A 22194-nucleotide genomic window follows, 5' to 3' on the forward strand; every position below is an offset into this window, starting at 1 on the left:
AAGGCATGCATGCTGTACATAATGTGCCATAAAACCACAAGGATATAGGGTATGTTGTCATGTATTAGCTATAAAATCATCTATGAAACAATATACAGTTGAAGTCAGAAGTTTACATACACCTTAGTCAACTACATTTAAACTCAGTTTTTCACAATTCCTGACATTCATTTAATCCTAGTAAAAAAAATCATTTTGTAGGTCAGTTAGGATCACCAATCTATTTTAAGAATGTGAAATGTCAGAATAATAGTAGAGAGAATGGTTTATTTCAGCTCTTATTTCTTTAATCACATTCCCAGTGGGTCAGAAGTTTACATACACTCAATTAGTATTTAGTAGCTTTGCCTTTAAATTGTTTAACTTGGGTCAAATGTTTCAGGTAGCCTTCCACAAGCTTCCCACAATAGGTTGGGTGAATTTAGGCTCATTCCTACTAACAGAGCTGGTGTAACTGAGTCAGGTTTGTAGGCCTCCTTGCCCCCACAACATGCTGCTGCCACCCCCATGCTTCACGGTTGGGATGGTGTTCTTCGGCTTGCAAGCATCCCCCCTTTTCCTCCAAACATAACGATGGTCATTATGGCCAAACAGTTCTATTTTGTTCCATCAGACCAGAGGACATTTCTCCAAAAAGTGCAATCTTTGTCCCCATGTGCAGTTGCAAACCGTAGTCTGGAGTTTTTTATGGTGGTTTTGGAGCAGTGGTTTCTTCCTTGCTAAACAATTGTTGGAAAAATGACTTGTGTCATGCACAAAGTAGATGTCCTAACCGACTTGCCAAAACTATAGTTTGTTAACAAGAAGTTTGTAGAGTTGTTGAAAAATGAGTTTTAATGACACCAACCTAAGTGTCTGTAAACTTCTGACTTCAACTGTAAATGTTTTACTTTTGGCTATATTGTACAATAACCCACCTGTCCTAGATCACACAGTTTATTTCCTGTCTGGCTTGGCATATAACTCACTGTGAAGAACAACGAACAGCATTGCTTTGCATCTACGGCATGTACATCTTTCACTTTCAAACTTCATGACAGAAAACATGTCCAATGGAAGTAAGTGGTCAAAACATGTTAAAATGACAGACACTTTTGACAGAGATACAAGACATTTACATTTACTCTCTTAATACTGATCATTTCTGCATTAATGTAACAATATCTGATTTCAAAATGATGTATGTACTGTATGTTGTAAAGTGGAAATATTTATGTACAGCAATAAAATCATTCAAAAATTATTCACAATGACAAAAAGAAGGCAAAGTTACGACATAATTTCATAAATACATTTCAGACACAGGCCACCATTGTACAATGTTCTTTTGCATCGTATTGTAAAAGAGACCAATGAAAGTGGATGACACATTGAACGAGGGTGATGTCCATTCTCTCCTTTCAGGTTTCTTGAATTAGTGTTTGTTGGTTCCTTTCGTCCAAGATTCCAGCCTTATATCTCTTCTTAAACTTTGTCGCAAACTTCCTCTTGACCAAATCATTTTCACCTCTATGGAAATTAGGACAACAATGACAATTTAAACTCATTTCCTACCAACACTTGACATGGCATAGCAATGATATTAACACACTTGAAATGTGAATCAAGAACACTTACTCTTTGAGTGTCCGCAAGGCAGAGCAGAAGTGACGACACTCCAAGTCATTTCTCTCCGCGCAGAAGCACCGTCCCACCTCTCTCCTCAGTCGAACAGGGAAAGAGCCCACTCCATATGGCACTATCTGACTAGAGACAGAGTTAGGGGATTGATGAGCACATTTTGTACATGGAAGGATGAACAATCTCTTTGAATGGATGTGTTTCTTAACCTACAAAGGGAACTCAGTGTTTTGTTTTATTTTATCACAGCACAGCACAGGATGTCTGGAATTTTATCTTGAAGCGCTCATAATAGCTCAATATCCTATGACTATTGGCACTCACAAAATGCTTTTACAGAAGCAATTAAGCAGTTACCATGTACTGTATACAACCGCATGACCCTGAAAAGCTGGGCAAACACTGGTGTCTAATGAGCCTCGAGGGTATAATGTACTAAATCTGCCTTACAGGACACAGAGAGGACGGCAGTCTGTAATAACACATTTATATCTCCTGAAGCTGCTCTTTCATTGCTCTGGGAATTAACCTTTATCCTGATGCCAACCAGAGCATGTCTGCCTGCCCGCCATTATGGCTCGATGCCCATCTCATGCCTGGAACATGTTAAGAAGACCATGCACACCGTAAAATGATTCCAGATGCCATGCACGGCTCAAAGCATCCCCATCAAACAGGGTCACTTCCTCCCTGTGTTCTCCACACACCATCACACACATGCACTCATCCCTCGCACGCTGAGGCACACACTCACACACATGCACCCATCTATCTGTCGGTAGGTCAGTTGGTCGGTTGGTCGGTAGGTCAGTCAGTCGGTAGGTCGGTTGGTCTGTCAGAGCAGCCTGCTCTTTGAACACCAACACATCTGCATTCCATACTGTGTTTTTGGCAGCTGTTGAAAGGTGACCCTTTCTTTTCTCATCTCTTTCTCCCCGTTGTAGTTTTCTGGACGGTGAATGCCTGTCTCTATGACTGCCAGTAAATGTCCTCACATTTTTAGGAACTGTGACCTGTCGTAGTTGCTAGAGTTGGCGTTGGAAGTAGATAGCTTGAGTCAACAGAATTTAATAGAAACCACACATGAGTTTCATAAGACCCTATGCTAATTTTGGAAATGAATGGTTATTTGTGAACTTTAATATGAAATGTAATATCAGTTCCTAACTGCCGATATCCACCCCTTTGTTTTAATAATGTTTGGTAGGCGGACGTGTGTGGTATTACCAATGATATGATAATGGCAACAACAAGGGATTACATAATTGCATACTAATACTGTGATTCCATGTTTAAACATAGCATAGTACCTCAAATGTATAGGCCTTAGTCTTTAGTAGCTGTTTTTGGCTAACCATGGGGAAGTACAGCATAGTGGCAAACTTATAGAAACCTGGTACTTCCAGAACACATATGAAAGCTCTTTTGGGGAAACAGGGAATTAACAAGAGGACAGAAGCTCTAACCACTGCTCCAACTAATTGGATGTGGGATATTTGGGTCAGGAGGTATGTTCAGATCCACCGTATTGTAGGTTGACTGTAGTAAATGTTGAAGAGTTACACTACTTGTTTTTGAAAAATGTGAGTAGATATCTTTATTTATGTTACACAAGAAGCTTCAGCAGAAAATAGTTTAGAGACATTCTTAGCTGATGATAAACAGTAGCTGCCTCTTATTTTAAATTAAATCCTTGACACTTTGTGGTTTTGAGATTTACAGAGTACCACAAATCATCCAGCTCCTTACACCCTGATGTGATAATGAAACGCAAAAAAAAAAAAAAAAAACCCTGTGGCTCATTGCGCTGTCCCAACACACCATGGTGCAATACAAAAATCTGATACAGCATGAGAATTTATCATTCAATTGTTACGCATTTCCACCTTTTCAATCCACCAAAACTATGTATAGATGTATCTCTGATTTCACAACACAGAGATGTGCCTTCAGGATCTTTCTCGCTATGGTATGTTTATGGGGGGGGGGTGATGTTCCTGTGTGAGTGTCTCGACGGACTCACCCAGGAGTGTTGACCCAGACGATGCCGATGTGGCAGAAGTACACACATTCTTTATCCTTCAGATTCTCACAGGAACAACGCTTCTCCCGCCGAAGGGGCCTGTGGTTAAGCAGCTTCACGGGGCCCTCTGAACCAGGGATGGAGGTGGAGTCTGAGTATGCTGGGAGAATGAGAAAACCCACGAATAAGGCATTATATCAAGATAACACACGCTAATGAACCTTTTACAAGGACATAGGGTACAGAATTGTGAGATTGCGGTCACTCCATTTGTATTCGTTTCTGAAGAACAGTGTGTACTTTAGCTCATTTGGCACTGCTAATGCTGTTATAATCGTGACACATCAATCCTTTTATGTGCTTCTCATAAGGGCCAATAGTCTATCAAACGATTAACTTATTGAGTGTCCTCCAGCCCTCTCAGAGTCTATAGGCCATCTTACTGCCACTGGACTACACCTGGCAACAGACAGCGTTTTATCCAGCCCTCAGAAAGACACTGATCATCACTGGTTATACATTTGATGTCAGTCAGACACACCGTTGAAGTGGGAAGTTTACATACACCTTAGCCAAATACATTTAAACTCTTGTTCAGAATTGCTGACATTTAACCCTAGTAAAAATTACCTGTTTTAGGTCAGTTAGGATCACCACTTTATTTTAAGAATGTGAAATGTCAGAATAATAGTAGAGATAATTATTTATTTCAGCTTTTATTTCTTTCATCACATTCCCAGTGGGTCAGTAGTTTACATACACACGTACACTATTTGGTAGCATTGCCTTTAAATGGTTTAACTTCTGACCCACTGGCCAAATTGTTTAATGTACCAGGTAGCCTTCCACAAGCTTCCCACAATAAGTTAGTTGAATTTTGACCCACTCCTCTTGACAGAGCTGGTGTAACTGAGTCAGGTTTGTAGGCCTCCTTGCTTGCAAACGCATTTTTTTCAGTTCTGCCCACAAACGTTTTATAGAATTGAGGTCAGGGCTTTGTGATAGCCACTCCAATACCTTGACTTTGCTGTCATTTTTACCTTTATTTTACTTGGCAAGTCAGTTAAGAACAAATTCTTATTTTCAATGACAGCCTAGGAACAGTGGGTTAACTGCCTGTTCAGGGGCAGAACAACAGATTTGTACCTTGTAAGCTCGGGGATTTGAACTTGCAACCTTTCGGTTACTAGTCCAAAGCTCTAACCACTAGGCTACCCTGCCGCCTCATTAAGCCATTTTGCCACACCTTTGGAAGTATGCTTGGGGTCATTGTCCATTTGGAAGATGCATTTGTGACCAAGCTTTAAATTCCTGACTGATGTCTTGAGATGTTGCTTAAATATATCCACAAAATTTTCCATCCTCATGGTACCATCTATTTTGTAAAGTGCACCAGTCCCTCCTGCAGCAAAGCACCCCCAAAACATGATGCGGCCACCCCTGTGCTTGACGGTTGGGATGGTGTTCTTCGGCTTGCATGCCTCCCCCTTTCTCCTCCAAACATAAAAATGGTCATTATGGCCAAATAGTTATATTTTTGTTTCATCAGACCAGAGGTCATTTCTCCAAAAAGTACGAACTTTGTCCCCATGTGCAGTTGCTTTTTTATGGCGGTTTTGGAGCAGTGGTTTCTTCCTTTCAGGTTATGTCGATATAGGACTCGTTTTACTGTGGATATAGATACTTTTCCTCCAGCATCTTCACAATGTCCTTTGCTGTTGTTCTGGGATTGATTTGCACTTTTCGCACCAAAGTACGTTCATCTCTAGGAGACAGAACGCGTCTCATTCCTGAGCGGTATGACGGCTGCGTGGTCCCATGGTGTTTATACTTGCATACTATTGTTTGTACAGATGAACGTGGTACCCTCAGGTGTTTGGAAATTGACCCCAAGGATGACCCAGACTTGTGGAGGTCTACAATGTTTTTTCTGAGGTCTTGGCTGACTTCTTTTGATTTTCCCATGATGTCAAGCAAAGAAGCACTGAGTTTGAAGGAAGCCATTGAAATACATCCACAGGTACACCTCCTATTGACTGAAATGATGTCAATTAGCCTATCAGAAGCTTCTAAAGCCATGGTATCATTTTCTGGAATTTTCAAGCTGTATAAAGGCACAGTCAACTTAGTGTATGTAAACTGCTGACCCACTGGAATTGTGATACAGTGAATTATACGTGAAATAATCTGTCTGTAAACAATTGTTGGAAAAATTACTTGTGTTATTGACAAAGTAGATGTCCTAACCGACTTGCCAAAACTATAGTTTGTTAACAAGAAATTTGTGGAGTGGTTGAAAAATGAGTTTTAATGACTCCAATCTAAGTGTCTGTAAACTTCCCACTTCAACTGTATTATTACAGTCTGATAGCCCAGATGAAGTCTAGATTAGGTTGCCATTGTATGTCCAGTATAGACAGGGATTTTCTTCTGATAGTGACACTGTCTCCACATAGCTACGTTCTTATGTTTCCCCCATCTAACCCTAATATATTTCTTACACTTTATATTTTATTTTGTAAATTGTATCAAACTGTTACACCCTGTAAAGGTCAATAGTTGAATAAAATGTGCTATAAAGCTCATGTGGTGGAGAATCCCAAATGCCATGTGGATTTGGATTTTAAAGCACTCCAATGAATCAGTGGCCAACCGCATTGTACCCTGCATGTTCCTTGCAAGTTCATGCAGTGCATTCAGGCGTCTGTTGGGGCAAGCCACGAGTGCAGCTTCTGATAATTCAGCTGGCGTTTGACTTTTTATCACTTGAAGGAAACCAGATTTCCCTTGTACACCCAAGCAGTCCTCTTCAGATCTTTATCATCAAGTCTCAGGGAAAATGCCCCAACAGACAGTCTGATCATACAGGTGTCCAGTGATTTATGTAAGTAGCTTTGACTGATGCAAATAGCTAAAGGTAAATCATCTTTTGATCAGGGAGCTGTTTTAATGGTGGATTTCTTCCTTTAGAATTTTAGCAAGGATATTAAAGGTTGGGGTCTTACAGACTCCGCGCCAAACAGACGCCTGGACCATGGATTATACTGTGATGGCATTTTCTATAGAAATGTTACACTACAAACCTTGTGTGCCTCCTGAGATGACCTTTTATTTAGTGACCTATTTGGAGAAGTGAGAGTTCATTGCTTTAGCGGTTCAGGAGTTGATTGCCAAAGTCATCCATGAGATTACTATTTAATCCATACCAAGCCATTAAGTGAGAAACGGTCTCCGGCAGAATGTTGAGGCAACACTGTCAGAGCCCCTGGCCCTGTTTTCACAAGATTAGTTCTGCATCTAACGTTATGAACTACCACAGATTATATCCCCAGTAATCCTGTATATATACAGTGCCTCCAGAAAATATCCCCCCCCATGAATGAACAGTTAGATACCTTCTGTAAAGGGGCTACCTTTATCAGCATCATAAAAGCTGATAGTATTTCAACCACATAAAATATGCATCCAAGCTGAACTGAAATCTGATCAGAAACATGTTGGGTCGTTTTCACAGCTTTCCATACTGAACAAAAATACAAACGCAACATGTAAAAAGTTCAACGATTTTGCTGAGTTACAGTTCACAGAAGGAAATCTGTCAAATGAAATACATTCATTAGCCTCTAATCTATGGATTTCACATGACTTGGCATAGGCCCACCCACTTGGGAGCCAGGTGCACCCATTGTGGAGCCAGGTGCACCCATTGTGGAGCCAGGCCCAGCCAATCCAAATGAGTTTTGCCCGACAAAAGTAATTATTACAGACAGAAATACTCCTCAGCGCCCCACTCCCCCTTCTCAGATGATCCCGCAGGTGAAGAAGCCGAATGTGGAGATCCTGTGCTGGTGTGGTTACACGTGGTCTGCAGTTGTGAGGCCGGTTTGATGTACTACCAAATTCTCTAAAACAACTTTAGAGGTGGCTTATGGTACGGAAATGAACATTCTGGCAACAGCTCTGTTGGACATTCCTGCAGTCAGAATGATAATTGCACGCTCCCTCAAAACTTGAGACGTGTGGCATTGTGTTGTGTAACAAAACCGCACATTTTAGAGTGTCCTTTTATTGTCCCCAGCACAATATGCACCTGTTTAATCAGCTTCTTGATATGTCACATCTTCAGGTTGATGGACTGTTTTGGCAAAGGAGAAATGCTCACCAACAGGGATGTAAAAACATTTGTGTTCAATTTTTTTGAGAAAAAGGCTTTTTGTGTGTATGGACAATTTCTGGGAACTTTTATTTCAGCTCATGAAAAATGGGACCAACACATTACATTTTTAGTTAGTATATTTCCTTCCAACCATTAAATCTGATGTCATTTGGATTTTTTAAAACAAAATCTTCCCAGTTTTTTGGTTTGTTGTTGCATTTTCTCCCCAGTCCCTAAACATCTTTGCTCCACGAAAGAAGCAGAGATGACAGAGAAAACTTTACTGATGTCAGCTAGATTGAAGCATTCATTCTATCGACTTATGACATAATTGGTGAGCAAGGGTTTATTTAGTCTTCTAGGGCAACATAATGACTGAAGAGAAACTGCATCTATTTATAGACAAGTTGACAAACAAACAGCCTACCAAACTGTCTTAAATTCTAAACAGAAACATATCTTATATCAATAATATCCTGAACCCCCTGTCAAAGCATAATTCCACTGACCTGCACACCACTAGTATTTAACGTGAGTCTTTAATAACTACTATCATTAGTCTCTGTACCCCACACGTACAATTATCTGCAAGGTCCCAGTGATTTTCAAACACAGATTTAACCACAAAGACCAGGGAGGTTTTCCAATGCCTCGCAAAGAAGGGCACCTATTGGTAGATGGGTAAAAAGATAAACAAAAGCAGACAGTGAATATCCATTTAAGCATGGTGAAGTTATTCATTACACTTTGGATGGGGTATCAATACACACAGTCACTACAAAGATACAGGTGTTCTTCCTAACTCAGTTGCTGGAGAGGAAGGATACCACCCAGGGATTTCGCAATAAGGTCAATAGTGACTTTAAAACAGTTACCTCAGAAAACTGAGGATGGATCAGCAACATTGTAGTTACTCCACAATACTAACCTAGCTGACAGAGTTGTTCTGAATATAAAGTGTTATTTTTTTGTGAAAATCCAATATAACACATTACTGAGTATTATTGTCCATATTTTCAAGCATAGTGGTGGCCGCATCATGTTATGGGTATTCTTGTAATCGTTAAGGACTGGGGATGAAAAATAAGCAGAATGGAGCTAAGCACAGGCAAAATCCGAGAGGAAAACCTGCTTCAGTCTGCTTTCCACCAGACATTGGGAGATGAATTCCCCTTTCAGCAGGACAATAATATAACTAACACACAAGGCCAAATCTACAATGGCATTGCTTACCAAGAAGACAGTAAATGTTCCTGAGTGTCCGAGTTGCAGTTTTGACTTAAATCTACTTGAACATCTATGACAAGATCTGGAAATGGTTCTCTAGCAATGATCAAAAACCAATTTGACAGAGCTTGAATAATTTTGAAAAGGACAATGAGCAAATGTTGCATAATCCAGGTGTGGAAAACTCTTAGAGACATAAACAGAAAGACTGACATCTGTAATCGCTGCCAAAGATGCTTCTATAAAATACTTACATAAATTAGATACAGTTGAAGTCAGAAGTCATTAAAACTTGTTTTTCAACCACTCCACAAATTTCTTGTTAACAAACTATAGTTTTAGGACATTTAGCTTCTGATAGGCTAATTGACATCATTTCAGTCAATTGGAGGTGTACTTGTGGATTTATTTCAAGCCCTACCTTCAAACTCAGTGCCTCTTTGCTTGACATCATAGGAAAATCTAAATAAATCAGCCAAGACCTCAGAAAAAACATTGTAGACCTCCACAAGCCTGGTTCATCCTTGGGAGCAATTTCCAAATGCCTGAAGGTACCACATTCATCTTTACAAACAATAGTATGCAAGTATAAACACCATGGGACTACGCAGCCGTCATACCGCTCAGGAAGGAGACGCATTCTGTCTCCTAGAGATGAACGCACTTTGGTGCAAAACGTGCAAATCAATCCCAGAAGAACAGCAAAGGACCTTGTGAAGATGCTGGAGGAAACAGGTACAAAAGTATCTATATCCACAGTAAAACGAGTCCTATATCAACATAACCTGAAATGCCGCTCACCAAGGAAGAAACCACTACTCCAAAACCGCCATAAAAAAATCCAGACTACAGTTTGCAACTGCACATGGGGACAAAGATCATACCTTTTGGAGAAATGTCCTCTGGTCTGATGAAACAAAAATAGAGCTGTTTGGCCATAATGACCATTATATTGAAGCAACATCTCAAGACAGCAGTTAAAGCTTGGTTGCAAATGGGTCTTCCAAATGGACAATGACCCCAAGCATACTTCCAAAATGGCTTAATGACAGCAAAGTCAAGGTATTGGAGTCCTATCACAAAGCCCTGACCTCAATCCCATAGAAAGTTTGTGGGCAGAACTGAAAATGCGTGTGTGAGCAAGGAGGCCTACAAACCTGATTCAGTTACACCAGTTCTGTCTGGAGGAATGGGCCAAAATTCCCCCAACTTATTGTGGGAAGCTTGTGAAAGGCTACCCAAAACGTTTGACCCAAGTTAAACAATTTAAAGGCAATGCTACCAAATGTTAATTGAGTGTATGTAAACTTCTGACCCACTGGGAATGTGATGAAAGAAATTGAAGCTGAAATAAATCACTCTCTCTCCTATTATTCAGACATTTCACGTTCTTAAAATAAAGTGGTGATCCTAACTGACCTAAGACAGGGAATTTATACGAGGATTAAATGTCAGGAATTGTGAAAAACTGAGTTTTTAAATGTATTTGGCTAAGGTGTATGTAAACTTCTGACTTCAACTGTATATATGTGTTTCATTTTCAATAAATGTGCAAGCATATCTAAAACAAGTTGTATTTTTGTCATTATGGGGTATTGTGTGTAGAAGACTGTCCCACAACAACATGTGGAATCATTCAAGGGGTATGAGTACTTTCTGAATGCACTATATATGGTACAATACAATATATGGGTGGCATGTTACCACAAGCAACAGTTTTGCTGTGTATAATAGCTTGTATGGATTCCAGACATTGCTGAACTAACCAATGTTGAACTCTTATTATCATATATCAGAAACAATAAACCATAGTGTACTTTCACAACACCCATAACACAGGACATTGTTTTTTAAGAAGTATCTATCTAATAAAATCCATAATAATAATCCACAATAATAATCCATGTTTAATTTGTCTTTTAATTTTTTGTTCTTTTATTTGCCTTAATAAAGTATTGACCTTGATAAATAGTCTACAAGGTTTCCTTCCCCATACAATTAGGATTGACGTTAATGGAATATGTTTTTCCTGGTTCAGATCACTGGGGTGCGGTTAAATCTCAGCCCACCACCAGAGCTGAATCCCTGTTTCCTCCAGCTAAAGCCCTCTAAACCAGTGAGGTGTTGCCTGGGGGTCTCCATTATAAAACTGTATGCTCTATGGTTCTGAAGGGAATTTGCAGCAGCAACACATGACGTAGAAGTATTCAGACCCAAAGAGCAGTAAATATATTTGTAATATCATGCTGGTTGACTAGTCCAAATTCCTCGAAAGCACGATGTAAAAACAGCCCCAGTGTGAACACTTGTTGCATTGTATCTTCTGATTTAGAGATATCGAGGTAGAGTACTTATCTCAACATAGCTAACCCTTACTTTTGTTTGTGTCCTGACCTAAATGTATACCTTTTGTCCTTATTTGATCGAGGAGTACATAGCGAGATATTTTGAACTTGTCCCTCAGATTAAAAAAAAAAAAGAAAAAAAAAAGGCTATTTATCAACCCCTTTATAATAAGCATCAGATGTCTGGCTGCCACAACTACGTGGATTAGGATTCTTCATGGATAACCAATATGCAGTTTATCAAAAACACACTCATTTAGAATGTCCTGCAGACCAATAACAGGTCACAATGACATGTTGTTTGGTTGATACATGTACTCATATTTAAGATATGTTAGATTAAACAACAAAAAAATCCATTTCATGTCATGAGAAATGTAGAAGCTGTAATTGATAGCTTATCTGTAAGCCATTTTGTTCAATTCAGCCCACCACCAGAGCTGAATCCCTTTTCCTGCAGCTAAAGCCCTCTACACTGAGGTGGGGTGTTGCCTGGGGATCTCTGTTATAGAACTGACTTATGGTCTGTGGTTCCTAAGGGAATGTGCAGCACACATGGTCAGCAACACATGACAAAGAAATATTCAGACCAAAATAACAGTATATTTTTATATTGGGCTGAATGAGTTGTCCACATTCCTGAAAAGTACTGCATGATGTAATGCAACAGGCCCATTGTGAACACCTGTTGCATTGTATCTTTTGATATTACAAATCTCGAGATATCTATAGAAAAAGTACACATCTATAGAGAGTACGTATCTCTAGATAGTTACATCTTACCTTCATTTGTGTCCGGACCTAAACATATCAGTTTTGTCCTTCTTCGATCAAGGAGAACGTAGCTAGGTGGATTGAACTTTTCCCTCAGATTCATAAGCATCAGATGTCTGGCTACCACAACGGCAGAGTGGTTTAGGATTCTTCATGTATCAAAAACACACTCATTTAAAATGTCCTGCAGACCAATACTAGCAGGTCACACAATCAAATGTTGTCTGGTTGATGAACATAGTCCTATTGAGGATATGTTAGATCAAAGTAAAATGTTATGTAATGACAAATGTGGAAGTTGTGATTGACGCTTTATCTCTGAGCCATGTTATTAATTTACTTGACCTTATCTTACCAGGTAAATTGATAAAGCAACAACCTGGGAAAATGCTACAGGGAAATTGAAGGAGTTGCCAACTGGAATGTGGAGGTGTTAAGGTGTCCTTGAAGTTTAAGTGCAAGGTTGGAAAACAAATCAGAACACTATGGTTTACATTTTCTGGCATCTAACTCTTATGGTCCAGAACACGGGCCTCAAGAATAGATAAGGCCTTTGGGTGGTCAGAATCTCCACATTTCTCCCTTTTATATGTACATATAAGATACAATTCTAAAGTGGGATGCTGCTTTGCTTATACTGTAGTTTCAAGTATATGTACATTTCATCCATTGGAGTTTTTTTCCTATTTTTCCACTTCAGTCTTTAAGCAGATGCTCTGATCCAGAGGGACTTACAGTGAGTGCATACATGTTCACACCGGGCCCCCGTGGGAATTGAAATCACAACCATGGCATTGCAAGCACTATGCTCTACCAACTGAACCACCGCAGGACCATGTTTTGATACTTGTAATATATAACACTCTCCTCAATCGACAACAGCACACTAATTAGATCAGCTCACAACATTGCATCAGCAGAAAAGATTACGTCAGAGATCATTTTTTATGCAAACAATTTCTTTCTAATCTCATACAGAATAGTGTGACTCTTGAGCAGGGGATGCAGACATCTCCTTCATAACAAGCGTAGTAAAAATGATATAAAATAGGCTTTTTTTGTTCCCAAGTAGATTCAATAAATCAACTTAACACACTGCTCCTTTGAATAGCTGACAGTTGACCCTGGCATCTGCTCAAAGGCATGACCAATGTGAGCTCTCTCAATCACCTACTCCATGTAATCTCTATTAAACCACAGCTCAGGTGCAACAAGTATACCCCGCTGGATAGTAAAGCACACTTTATGCTAGTTAAAACAAAACGTGCAAGCTTCTCATACGGTCTCAATAATCGCTGTAAATAAGAATTTGTTCTTTTAACTGACTTGCCTAGTTAAATAAAACATAACTGAAATAACAAAGTAGGAGAAAGGTTTTTACCTGCATGCTCCAGTATCAAAACCAAAGTAGTGGTCAGGAAGTAAAAAGTGGTGAGATCCATTATTCTGTTCCAATGTTCCAAACAGCTGTGAGTACAAACAGATCCAAATTCAAATATAGGAGTGACAATATTTCCAGAAGCAGAGACCAGTGAGAAGTAAAGCATGGAGAGGTTCTACAGTCAGTCCCAGGCACTGGTCTGGAGCAGCAGCACCTCAGACACCAGCACACCCTCCCTTCCTCCTCCCCAGATTCAGTCTCTGTCACTACTTCTGCCTCTCCTCTCCCCCACAGTCCCACACATGGACAACAGCCCTACACGTGTGTGTGTGTGTGTGTGTGTGTGTGTGTGTGTGTGTGTGTGTGTGTGTGTGTGTGTGTGTGTGTGTGTGTGTGTGTGTGTGTGTGTGTGTGTGTGTGTGTGTGTGTGTGTGTGTGTGTGTGTGTGTGTGTGTGTGTGTGTGTGTGTGTGTGTGTGTGTGTGTGTGTGTGTGTGTGTAGCGATACACTACACTAAGTGCACATCTCTGCTATGTGCTGCAGGCCTGCCTGTTACTGATAACATACAGCAGGAAAGAGCTGCCTTGAGAGAGGATTGTTTCTGACCACATACCGAAAGGTGTGCTGAAGGTGTTGTCACAGGGCCAAGCCGGTTGGGATTAGAATAGAGCCCTGTGGTGAATCCAGCACCAGAGCACAAGGAAAGCAGATGTTTTAGTGGGAAGGGAACTGGGGAATAATTGGTTGTCAGATTCCCAGCAGGCAGTGGATTTTGAGGATATGTTTGGCATAGAGAGGTCTAAAGAACAAGTCCATGGAGCTAGAAAAAAAAGTATTTTGGAGGAAATCCTCAACTTCATACGGGGAAGCTGTTTAGCACCGTGTCTTTTAGCCAAACCAAGGAAAACCCATTGTGGCAAACCAACATTTTAATTAAAAGAATAAAGAGTCCATTGAAGCATCTCAATTAACGCATCTGTGTGCCAGACATTTAGTTAATTGCTCTAAGCCAGGGTCTTGTATTGGTCTTGTATTAGGTAAAGTTTTGCTGCCTTCAAAATAGTTTACAGTACTCACGTATTCCTCTCTTTAACCCGGGCATTTTGTTTGTTAGAGTGTTTATTTATTTTCCATCCTTTTGGCTGTACCATTTGCACATCACATTTGGATCCGATCCAAGCCCCGACGCACTAACATCATCGTTGTGGTCTGTGTTGTTGGAGGTTGTGTGTGATATCTAGAAACTGTGAAGGTGAGTGAGTAACCTAATGCTTTAATGCGTGAAGGTTTCCCTGTGCACTCTTCATTGGGGCCTGTAACATGATCACAGTAGGTATACTGGAGTATTCTGAGTCCCACCACAGGGGCTATTTCTTCCTACCCTCACTCCCATTTAGCAGAGTCTTAGACTTCTCATTAGTTGAGATTAGGCTTAGTTTTGCATTCAGGAGAGAAAATTAAAGGCTTGGTGAAACACAAAACAACATCTTTGCTCACTGTGCCCCTGGCTACAGCAATTAGATACTTGAGGTGAGATGGGGTGGGAATGGATGAAGGGGAAAAAGGGAGACAAAAAAACTTCAGAGACTTTTCAGCCCAACTTTTCTCCCGCAAAGTCTGCGGAAGATTTAATGAACAGGTTGTCATCAACTGTCAGTAAATATGGCTACTCACTCACTTAGGCTCCCAGGGTTAGCGCTGCAGGGATATCTCAACAGTGCGTGCAGAATGTAAAAACTAAATTTACCCTACAAGTCTCTCTAAAGTAAAGGGCATAGCTTGCTGGTATGTTTTGATCAAAGGAGGGGCAGAAAGAGTCATTTAATTTCTATTTTAAGAGGTATGGGCGAGGGGCAATTTTGTGTTGTGACTCATAGGTGTGATCCCTTGGCTACACTTTCTACTGGCTCAGGAGACATGACTTCACGGTCCATTTCTCATCATTTCAGAATTTGTTTGACACAATGCAGATTTTTTTTGTAAGATGCTCATCCTCTGTCTCATCCTCTGTTGAATATGTTTTTGACCGAATCGGTAAAATCACAAAGGCCATCTGGTAAAATGTCAAATAGAACTTTGACTTCAAGTTTTAAGTCAAGATAAAACGTTATAATTTCTCATTACAATTATCCAGACTTAACTGACTTGTGGAAAAACAAGAGCACCTTGTGGATGATCATTAGAGCAATTAGAACAGGGTGACTCCCCCCTCCATTTCACTCAGCTGATGACAAACACCTGTAAAGAATGATTATTGGGTGATTTAGTAAATGACAGATTTGGGTTTAGGAGGACATTCTCAAATGTCCTGAGTACAATTACCCCATTGACCTCCAACCACAATTAGACTTACCACATGTTCAGTCACTCCAGGACAGTCACAGTCAGTCACACAACCACACCAAATTTGGAAAATGTCCATGATATTTTATCCTATCAGGGCTACACAATGTGGATTATGAACCCTAACCCTAGCTTCATGTCCACACCCCAGGCTCAACCCAAATCCTAACCATAATTCTATCCCTATGATTAGGGTTATGGCTATAGGTTAGGTTTTGAAACCCTACGGTTTATAACCTTAACCTTAATACTAACACAAAGATTCACCCTGGCTCAACCCTAACCCTAGCCATAAGCCAATAACTACATGTATCGAATTCTAAGGACACTTGCAGTAAGTGTGTTCCCAATACAGACGGTTCCACCTGATTTATACTGGCACCAATGCTACAGCTGGAGCTTCATTCTTTCTGCATCTATACTTAGATAACAGGAGCCAGTTCCTGATGTGTGATTAGGAAGGTAGGGTCAGCTGAGGGAAATTAATGCTAATTATATCATATTTTCACTTTCTTACCTCCTCTAGGGGCAGATAAACTGCTAACCTTTCAAATTTGCAGTGGAAATTTCATCTAAGATCTCCTGAACAGACTGAAAACACGAGCGTCACCACTAGAGTACTTGACAACACGGCCCAAAGAATGTAGATTAACTGCCTGGATTAACATCAGAAAGCACAAACGGACACTATTGGAGAGCGATTAAAGGAAAATAAAACAGGCGAATCATGTCAGAAAACAGTTGATAAATAATGTCATCTACAAAGGGAAGGACTAATCCTTAAATATGTGACATGTCACAAAGGCAGGACAGCCATCGCAGAGTGTGCCAGTAGTTTAGACAGATACTGTGTTTTAGTGACCAGGCAAATGGTCTCATAGACGAGACTTAACATAGAAAACGTAAATCCGAGAAACTTGAATTCGTATGATATGTTACATTTGGTATGATTACATAAGACAGAAGTTTACAGAAAGGCACAAATTAAAGTGGGGTGGGCTTGTAATGTGAACCTCTAGCAACCCAAAGGTTGCGTGTTCGAATCTCATCACGGACTTAAGCATTTTAGCTAATTAGCAACTTTGCAACAGCTTACTTTCTATCTACTTTGCAAATACTTAGCATGCTAGCTAACCCTTCCCCTAACCTTAACCATTTAACCTAACCCTAACCTTAACCATATGGGTGGGCGTATAATGTGAATGTCTAGCAACCCAAAGTTGCTTGTTCGAAACTCATCCCAAACAACTTTAGCATTTTAGCTAACTAGCCATTTTGCAACTATTTACTACTTTTTAGCTACTTTGAAACTACTTAGCATGTTAGCAAACCCTTCCCCTAACCATAACCATAACCTTAACCCTTTAACCTAACTCCTAACCCTAACCTTAACCCTAACCTTAACCCTAACCCATAGCCTAGCTAATGTTAGCCACCTAGCTAACGTGAGTTACAACAAATTAGAATTCACAACATATATGTTTTGCAAATTTGTAACATATTATACAAATTGCAATTTGTTACATATTGAACGAATTACAGTTTGTAACATATCATACAAAATGGATAATGGACAGCCACAAATGAATACATACTATATGAAACGTAACATACTGTATCATACTAATTGGAGTGTCTTGGATTTACGTCTACACCGGCGTATAGGTTGGATGGGTGTGTGTGCCTGTGTGCCTGTGTGCCTGCGCGTGTGTGTGTGTGTACGGTCCTGCGTGCGCAACACACTATCACAGAATATCATGAAAAAGAAACAACTCACTTTATGAAATATGTGACGGGCACACAATTTTCTTCATGATGCATTCTGTCCAGTAGGGACAGTAAAATGGAGGATTAGTTGAGCAACCCTTGTTTCTAGGAAACCATACACAAAATGTATCATTTTACCAAATATACAGGAAGAAACCACAATGGACAAGTTAGGTCCAAAAAATGATTTTTAACAATTCAAATTCATTTATTGTGTTATCAATTTATTGAGGTTTCATGATCCTTGTATCTACACCAAAGAAGATAATTTTAAGATTGGGTTCATCAGTTGGCATCGCTATACGTTTTACTATGAGGTCCTAAACCTAGCATGAAAGTGCATAATTGTAGCTGTGTGGGCTAAAGTAGTCAAAATGGTTGCCTTGGGGTAAGTTAAGCCAGTGGTTGAGCCAATGGCAAGTTGAGCAAAGTGTTTTCTTCCCAGGCATTATCGCTGGGATATGAGATAACAACAGGGCCTGGCCTATACTAAAAGTGTTAAAAAAAAGTACAAAGTGTTTGTTAGGTGTTAAATATGTGCTAAAAGATGCTTAAAATTATTCAAAGACAAAAAACCGTGATTGTGATTGTGTTGAATTGTGTTTGGGAAATAAAGATAGACATGGTTTTAAAAAGTTACTGGAGAATTTTTATTCAGTGCAGAAATTTGTAGGCGGCTTAACTTATCTTGTTCCGCGGCTCAACTTATCTCATACCCGGCATAAATTGTGCCAAGAGACCACTGTTTTTGGACAAGCTATCTTTTCAAAACTGTAATGATTTACATGAATTCTGATAATTTCCAGGGATTCATATCCTGAAATATATGCAGATATATTTGTTAGAAAGAATAATATATTTTCATTGACGGAGTGATGCTGAATATAAAAAATGGCTCAACCCCACTCTTGTTGTGGCTAAAGGCCTCCCCATACTAGGTTTGGTTTACTCCAGGCAGAGCTCAGCTAGGCGACATGAATGTCTGTGCCTCCCATTCTCCCTCAAAAAGACATTCGCTTGTCTCTCTTGAGACGCCGTAGCAACAAGATACAGTCAGAATCAATAGATAAAGATAAAGATAAAAATCTAAGATAAATCGAGAAATCTGTCATTCATTTTGATGTTTAGTCACAACATGTTACATCTAACTAAGATGTTTGGTGCAGTATTTCTCAAGAGAAGAAAATTGCATGAAAACTGTCATTGAACAAAAGCAAACACTTCATTGAAGAAGCCCTACTGTTGACCAATCACCGACAAAGTGGCGTAGACTTTGACTACTGAACTTCGCTGGTAAAAAACCCTGCTTGAACACTGCCGAACACCAAAACCACCAAAAACACTAGTCTCATATTAAGATAATACAAATCCACAGCTTTGACTGTGCTTACAAAAAAATATTCAAGAATAAAATTGTTTTCCACATATTTATTTGACACCCTTTTCTTGGCAGACGTTTCTAGAATTTAAGCCAATTTAATTGGTTTCTACAAATACCTCCTATGCATTTGAAACTTGCAGGGTTCATATTGAGAGATTGGTCACTACTCACCTCCTTACTGCCACAAAGTTTTGATCTTAAAATCACGAAGGCCATCTGGTAAAATGTCAAATAGAACTTTGACTTCAGGTTTTATCTCTTTGGCATCTCTTAGGACCATTATCCAAACGTAAAGGGACAGTTCACCCTGACTCTGACACAGCATTTAGTCATTATTATATTAACAACATCAAGTTTTTGTCATAAACATCACAATGATCCAAACCACCAGCTGCAATGAGCACATTTTAATTTCACTGGTAAATCGAGAAGTTTCGACTTTGTCATGTTTTGTCATATATTGTCTTGTCCTTGTGCTTTCCCTTCTGTTCGTTTCCCCCTGCTGGTCTTATTAGGTTCGTTCCCTTTTTCTATCCCTCTCTCTCCCCCTCCCTCTCTCTCTTCTCTCTATCGTTCCGTTCCTGCTCCCAGCTGTTCCTCATTCTCCTAACTCACTCATTTACTCTTTTCACACCTGTCCCCTATTTTGCCCTCTGATTAGAGCCCCTATTTCTCCCCTTGTTTTCCGCTTCTGTCCTTGTCGGATCCTTGTATGATGTTCGCTGTGCTGTGTCCTTGTCTCGCCCTGTCGTGTTTTGTCTCCTTCAGATGCTGCGTGTGAGCAGGTGTCTTAGTCTGCTACGGTCGGTGCCTTCCCGAAGCAACCTGCAGTCAATGGTCGAGTCTCCAGTCTGTCCTCGTTACTACGAGTGGATTTAAGTTTTTTCCTGTTTTGTTTTCTTCTTGATTTTTCCAGGATTATTACTTTTGTCATATACTGGAATAAAGACTCTGTTTTCGTTAAGTCGCTTTTGGGTCCTCATTCACCAGCATAACAGAAGGATCCGACCAAGAATGGACCCAGCGACTACGGATTCTCGTAACACTGCCGTCGAGATCCAGGGAGCTATGCTCGGCAGACACGAGCAGGAATTGTCTGCTGCTCGTCATGCCGTTGAGACCCTGGCCGCTCAGGTTTCCGACCTCTCAGGACAGTTTCAGAGTCTTCGTCTCGTGCCACCAGCTACTTCCTGGTCTTCCGAGTCTCCGGAACCTAGGGTTAATAACCCACCATGTTATTCTGGGCAGCCCACTGAGTGCCGTTCCTTTCTCACCCAGTGTGATATTGTGTTCTCTCTCCAAGCCAACACATACTCAAGAGAGAGAGCTCGGATTGCTTACGTCATTTCACTCCTTACTGGTCGGGCTCGAGAGTGGGGCACAGCTATCTGGGAGGCAAGGGCTGAGTGTTCTAACAATTATCTGAACTTTAAAGAGGAGATGATACGGTTTTTGATCGTTCAGTTTTTGGTAGGGAGGCTTCTAGGGCCTTGGCTTCCCTATGTCAAGGTGATCGATCCATAACGGATTACTCTATAGAGTTTCGCACTCTTGCTGCCTCTAGTGACTGGAACGAGCCGGCGCTGCTCGCTCGTTTTCTGGAGGGACTCCACGCTGAGGTTAAGGATGAGATTTTCTCCCGGGAGGTTCCTTCCAGTGTGGACTCTTTGATTGCACTCGCCATCCGCATAGAACGACGGGTAGATCTTCGTCACCGAGCTCGTGGAAGAGAGCTCGCGTTAACGGTGTTCCCCTCTCCGCATCGCAACCATCTCCTCCCTCCGGCTCAGAGACTGAGCCCATGCAGCTGGGAGGTATTCGCATCTCGACTAAGGAGAGGGAACGGAGGATCACCAACCGCCTTTGCCTCTATTGCGGTTCTGCTGGACATTTTGTCAATTCATGTCCAGTAAAGCCAGAGCTCATCAGTAAGCGGAGGGCTACTGGTGAGCGCTACTACTCAGGTCTCTCCATCAAGATCCTGTACTACCATGTCGGTCCATCTACGCTGGACCGGTTCGGCTGCTTCATGCAGTGCCTTGATAGACTCTGGGGCTGAGGGTTGTTTTATGGACGAAGCATGGGCTCGGAAACATGACATTCCTCTCAGACAGTTAGGGAAGCCCACGCCCATGTTCGCCTTAGATGGTAGTCCTCTCCCCAGTATCAGATATGAGACACTACCTTTAACCCTCACAGTATCTGGTAACCACAGTGAGACCATTTCCTTTTTGATTTTTCGTTCACCTTTTACACCTGTTGTTTTGGGTCATCCCTGGCTAGTATGTCATAATCCTTCTATTAATTGGTCTAGTAATTCTATCCTATCCTGGAACGTTTCTTGTCATGTGAAGTGTTTAATGTCTGCTATCCCTCCTGTTTCTTCTGTCCCCTCTTCTCAGGAGGAACCTGGTGATTTGACAGGAGTGCCGGAGGAATATCATGATCTGCGCACGGTCTTCAGTCGGTCCAGAGCCAACTCCCTTCCTCCTCACCGGTCGTATGATTGTAGTATTGATCTCCTTCCGGGGACCACTCCTCCTCGGGGTAGACTATACTCTCTGTCGGCTCCCGAACGTAAGGCTCTCGAGGATTATTTGTCTGTTTCTCTTGACGCCGGCACCGTAGTGCCTTCTTCCTCTCCTGCCGGAGCGGGGGTTTTTTTTTGTTAAGAAGAAGGACGGTACTCTGCGCCCCTGCGTGGATTATCGAGGGCTGAATGACATAACGGTTAAGAATCGTTATCCGCTTCCCCTTATGTCGTCAGCCTTCGAGATTCTGCAGGGAGCCAGGTTCTTTACTAAGTTGGACCTTCGTAATGCTTACCATCTCGTGCGCATCAGAGAGGGGGACGAGTGGAAAACGGCGTTTAACACTCCGTTAGGGCATTTTGAGTACCGGGTTCTGCCGTTTGGTCTCGCTAATGCTCCAGCTGTTTTTCAGGCATTAGTTAATGATGTACTGAGAGACATGCTGAACATCTTTGTTTTTGTCTACCTTGACGATATCCTGATTTTTTCACCGTCACTCGAGATTCATGTTCAGCACGTTCGACGTGTACTCCAACGCCTTTTAGAGAATTGTCTCTACGTGAAGGCTGAGAAGTGCGCCTTTCATGTCTCCTCTGTCACATTTCTTGGTTCTGTTATTTCCGCTGAAGGCATTCAGATGGATCCC

At 41.0% G+C, this 22194-nt stretch overlaps 1 protein-coding gene across 1 annotated transcript; it reads right to left on the minus strand.

The window, feature by feature from the left end:
- Positions 1–771: 771 nt before the first annotated feature.
- On the minus strand, positions 772–12285 carry LOC123995959 (endothelin-1-like). The gene is made up of 4 exons (XM_046299606.1): positions 12155–12285; positions 3644–3803; positions 1618–1746; positions 772–1509 (listed from the first exon to the last, which is right to left on the minus strand). The coding sequence occupies exons 1-4, from the start codon at positions 12252–12254 to the stop codon at positions 1401–1403; spliced, it is 498 nt and encodes a 165-aa protein (XP_046155562.1). The 5' UTR covers positions 12255–12285; the 3' UTR covers positions 772–1400.
- Between the last annotated feature and the right edge of the window lie 9909 nt (positions 12286–22194).

This window comes from Oncorhynchus gorbuscha, linkage group LG14 (genome assembly GCF_021184085.1).
Source record: "Oncorhynchus gorbuscha isolate QuinsamMale2020 ecotype Even-year linkage group LG14, OgorEven_v1.0, whole genome shotgun sequence".
In the NCBI taxonomy this organism is placed as follows: domain Eukaryota; kingdom Metazoa; phylum Chordata; class Actinopteri; order Salmoniformes; family Salmonidae; genus Oncorhynchus; species Oncorhynchus gorbuscha.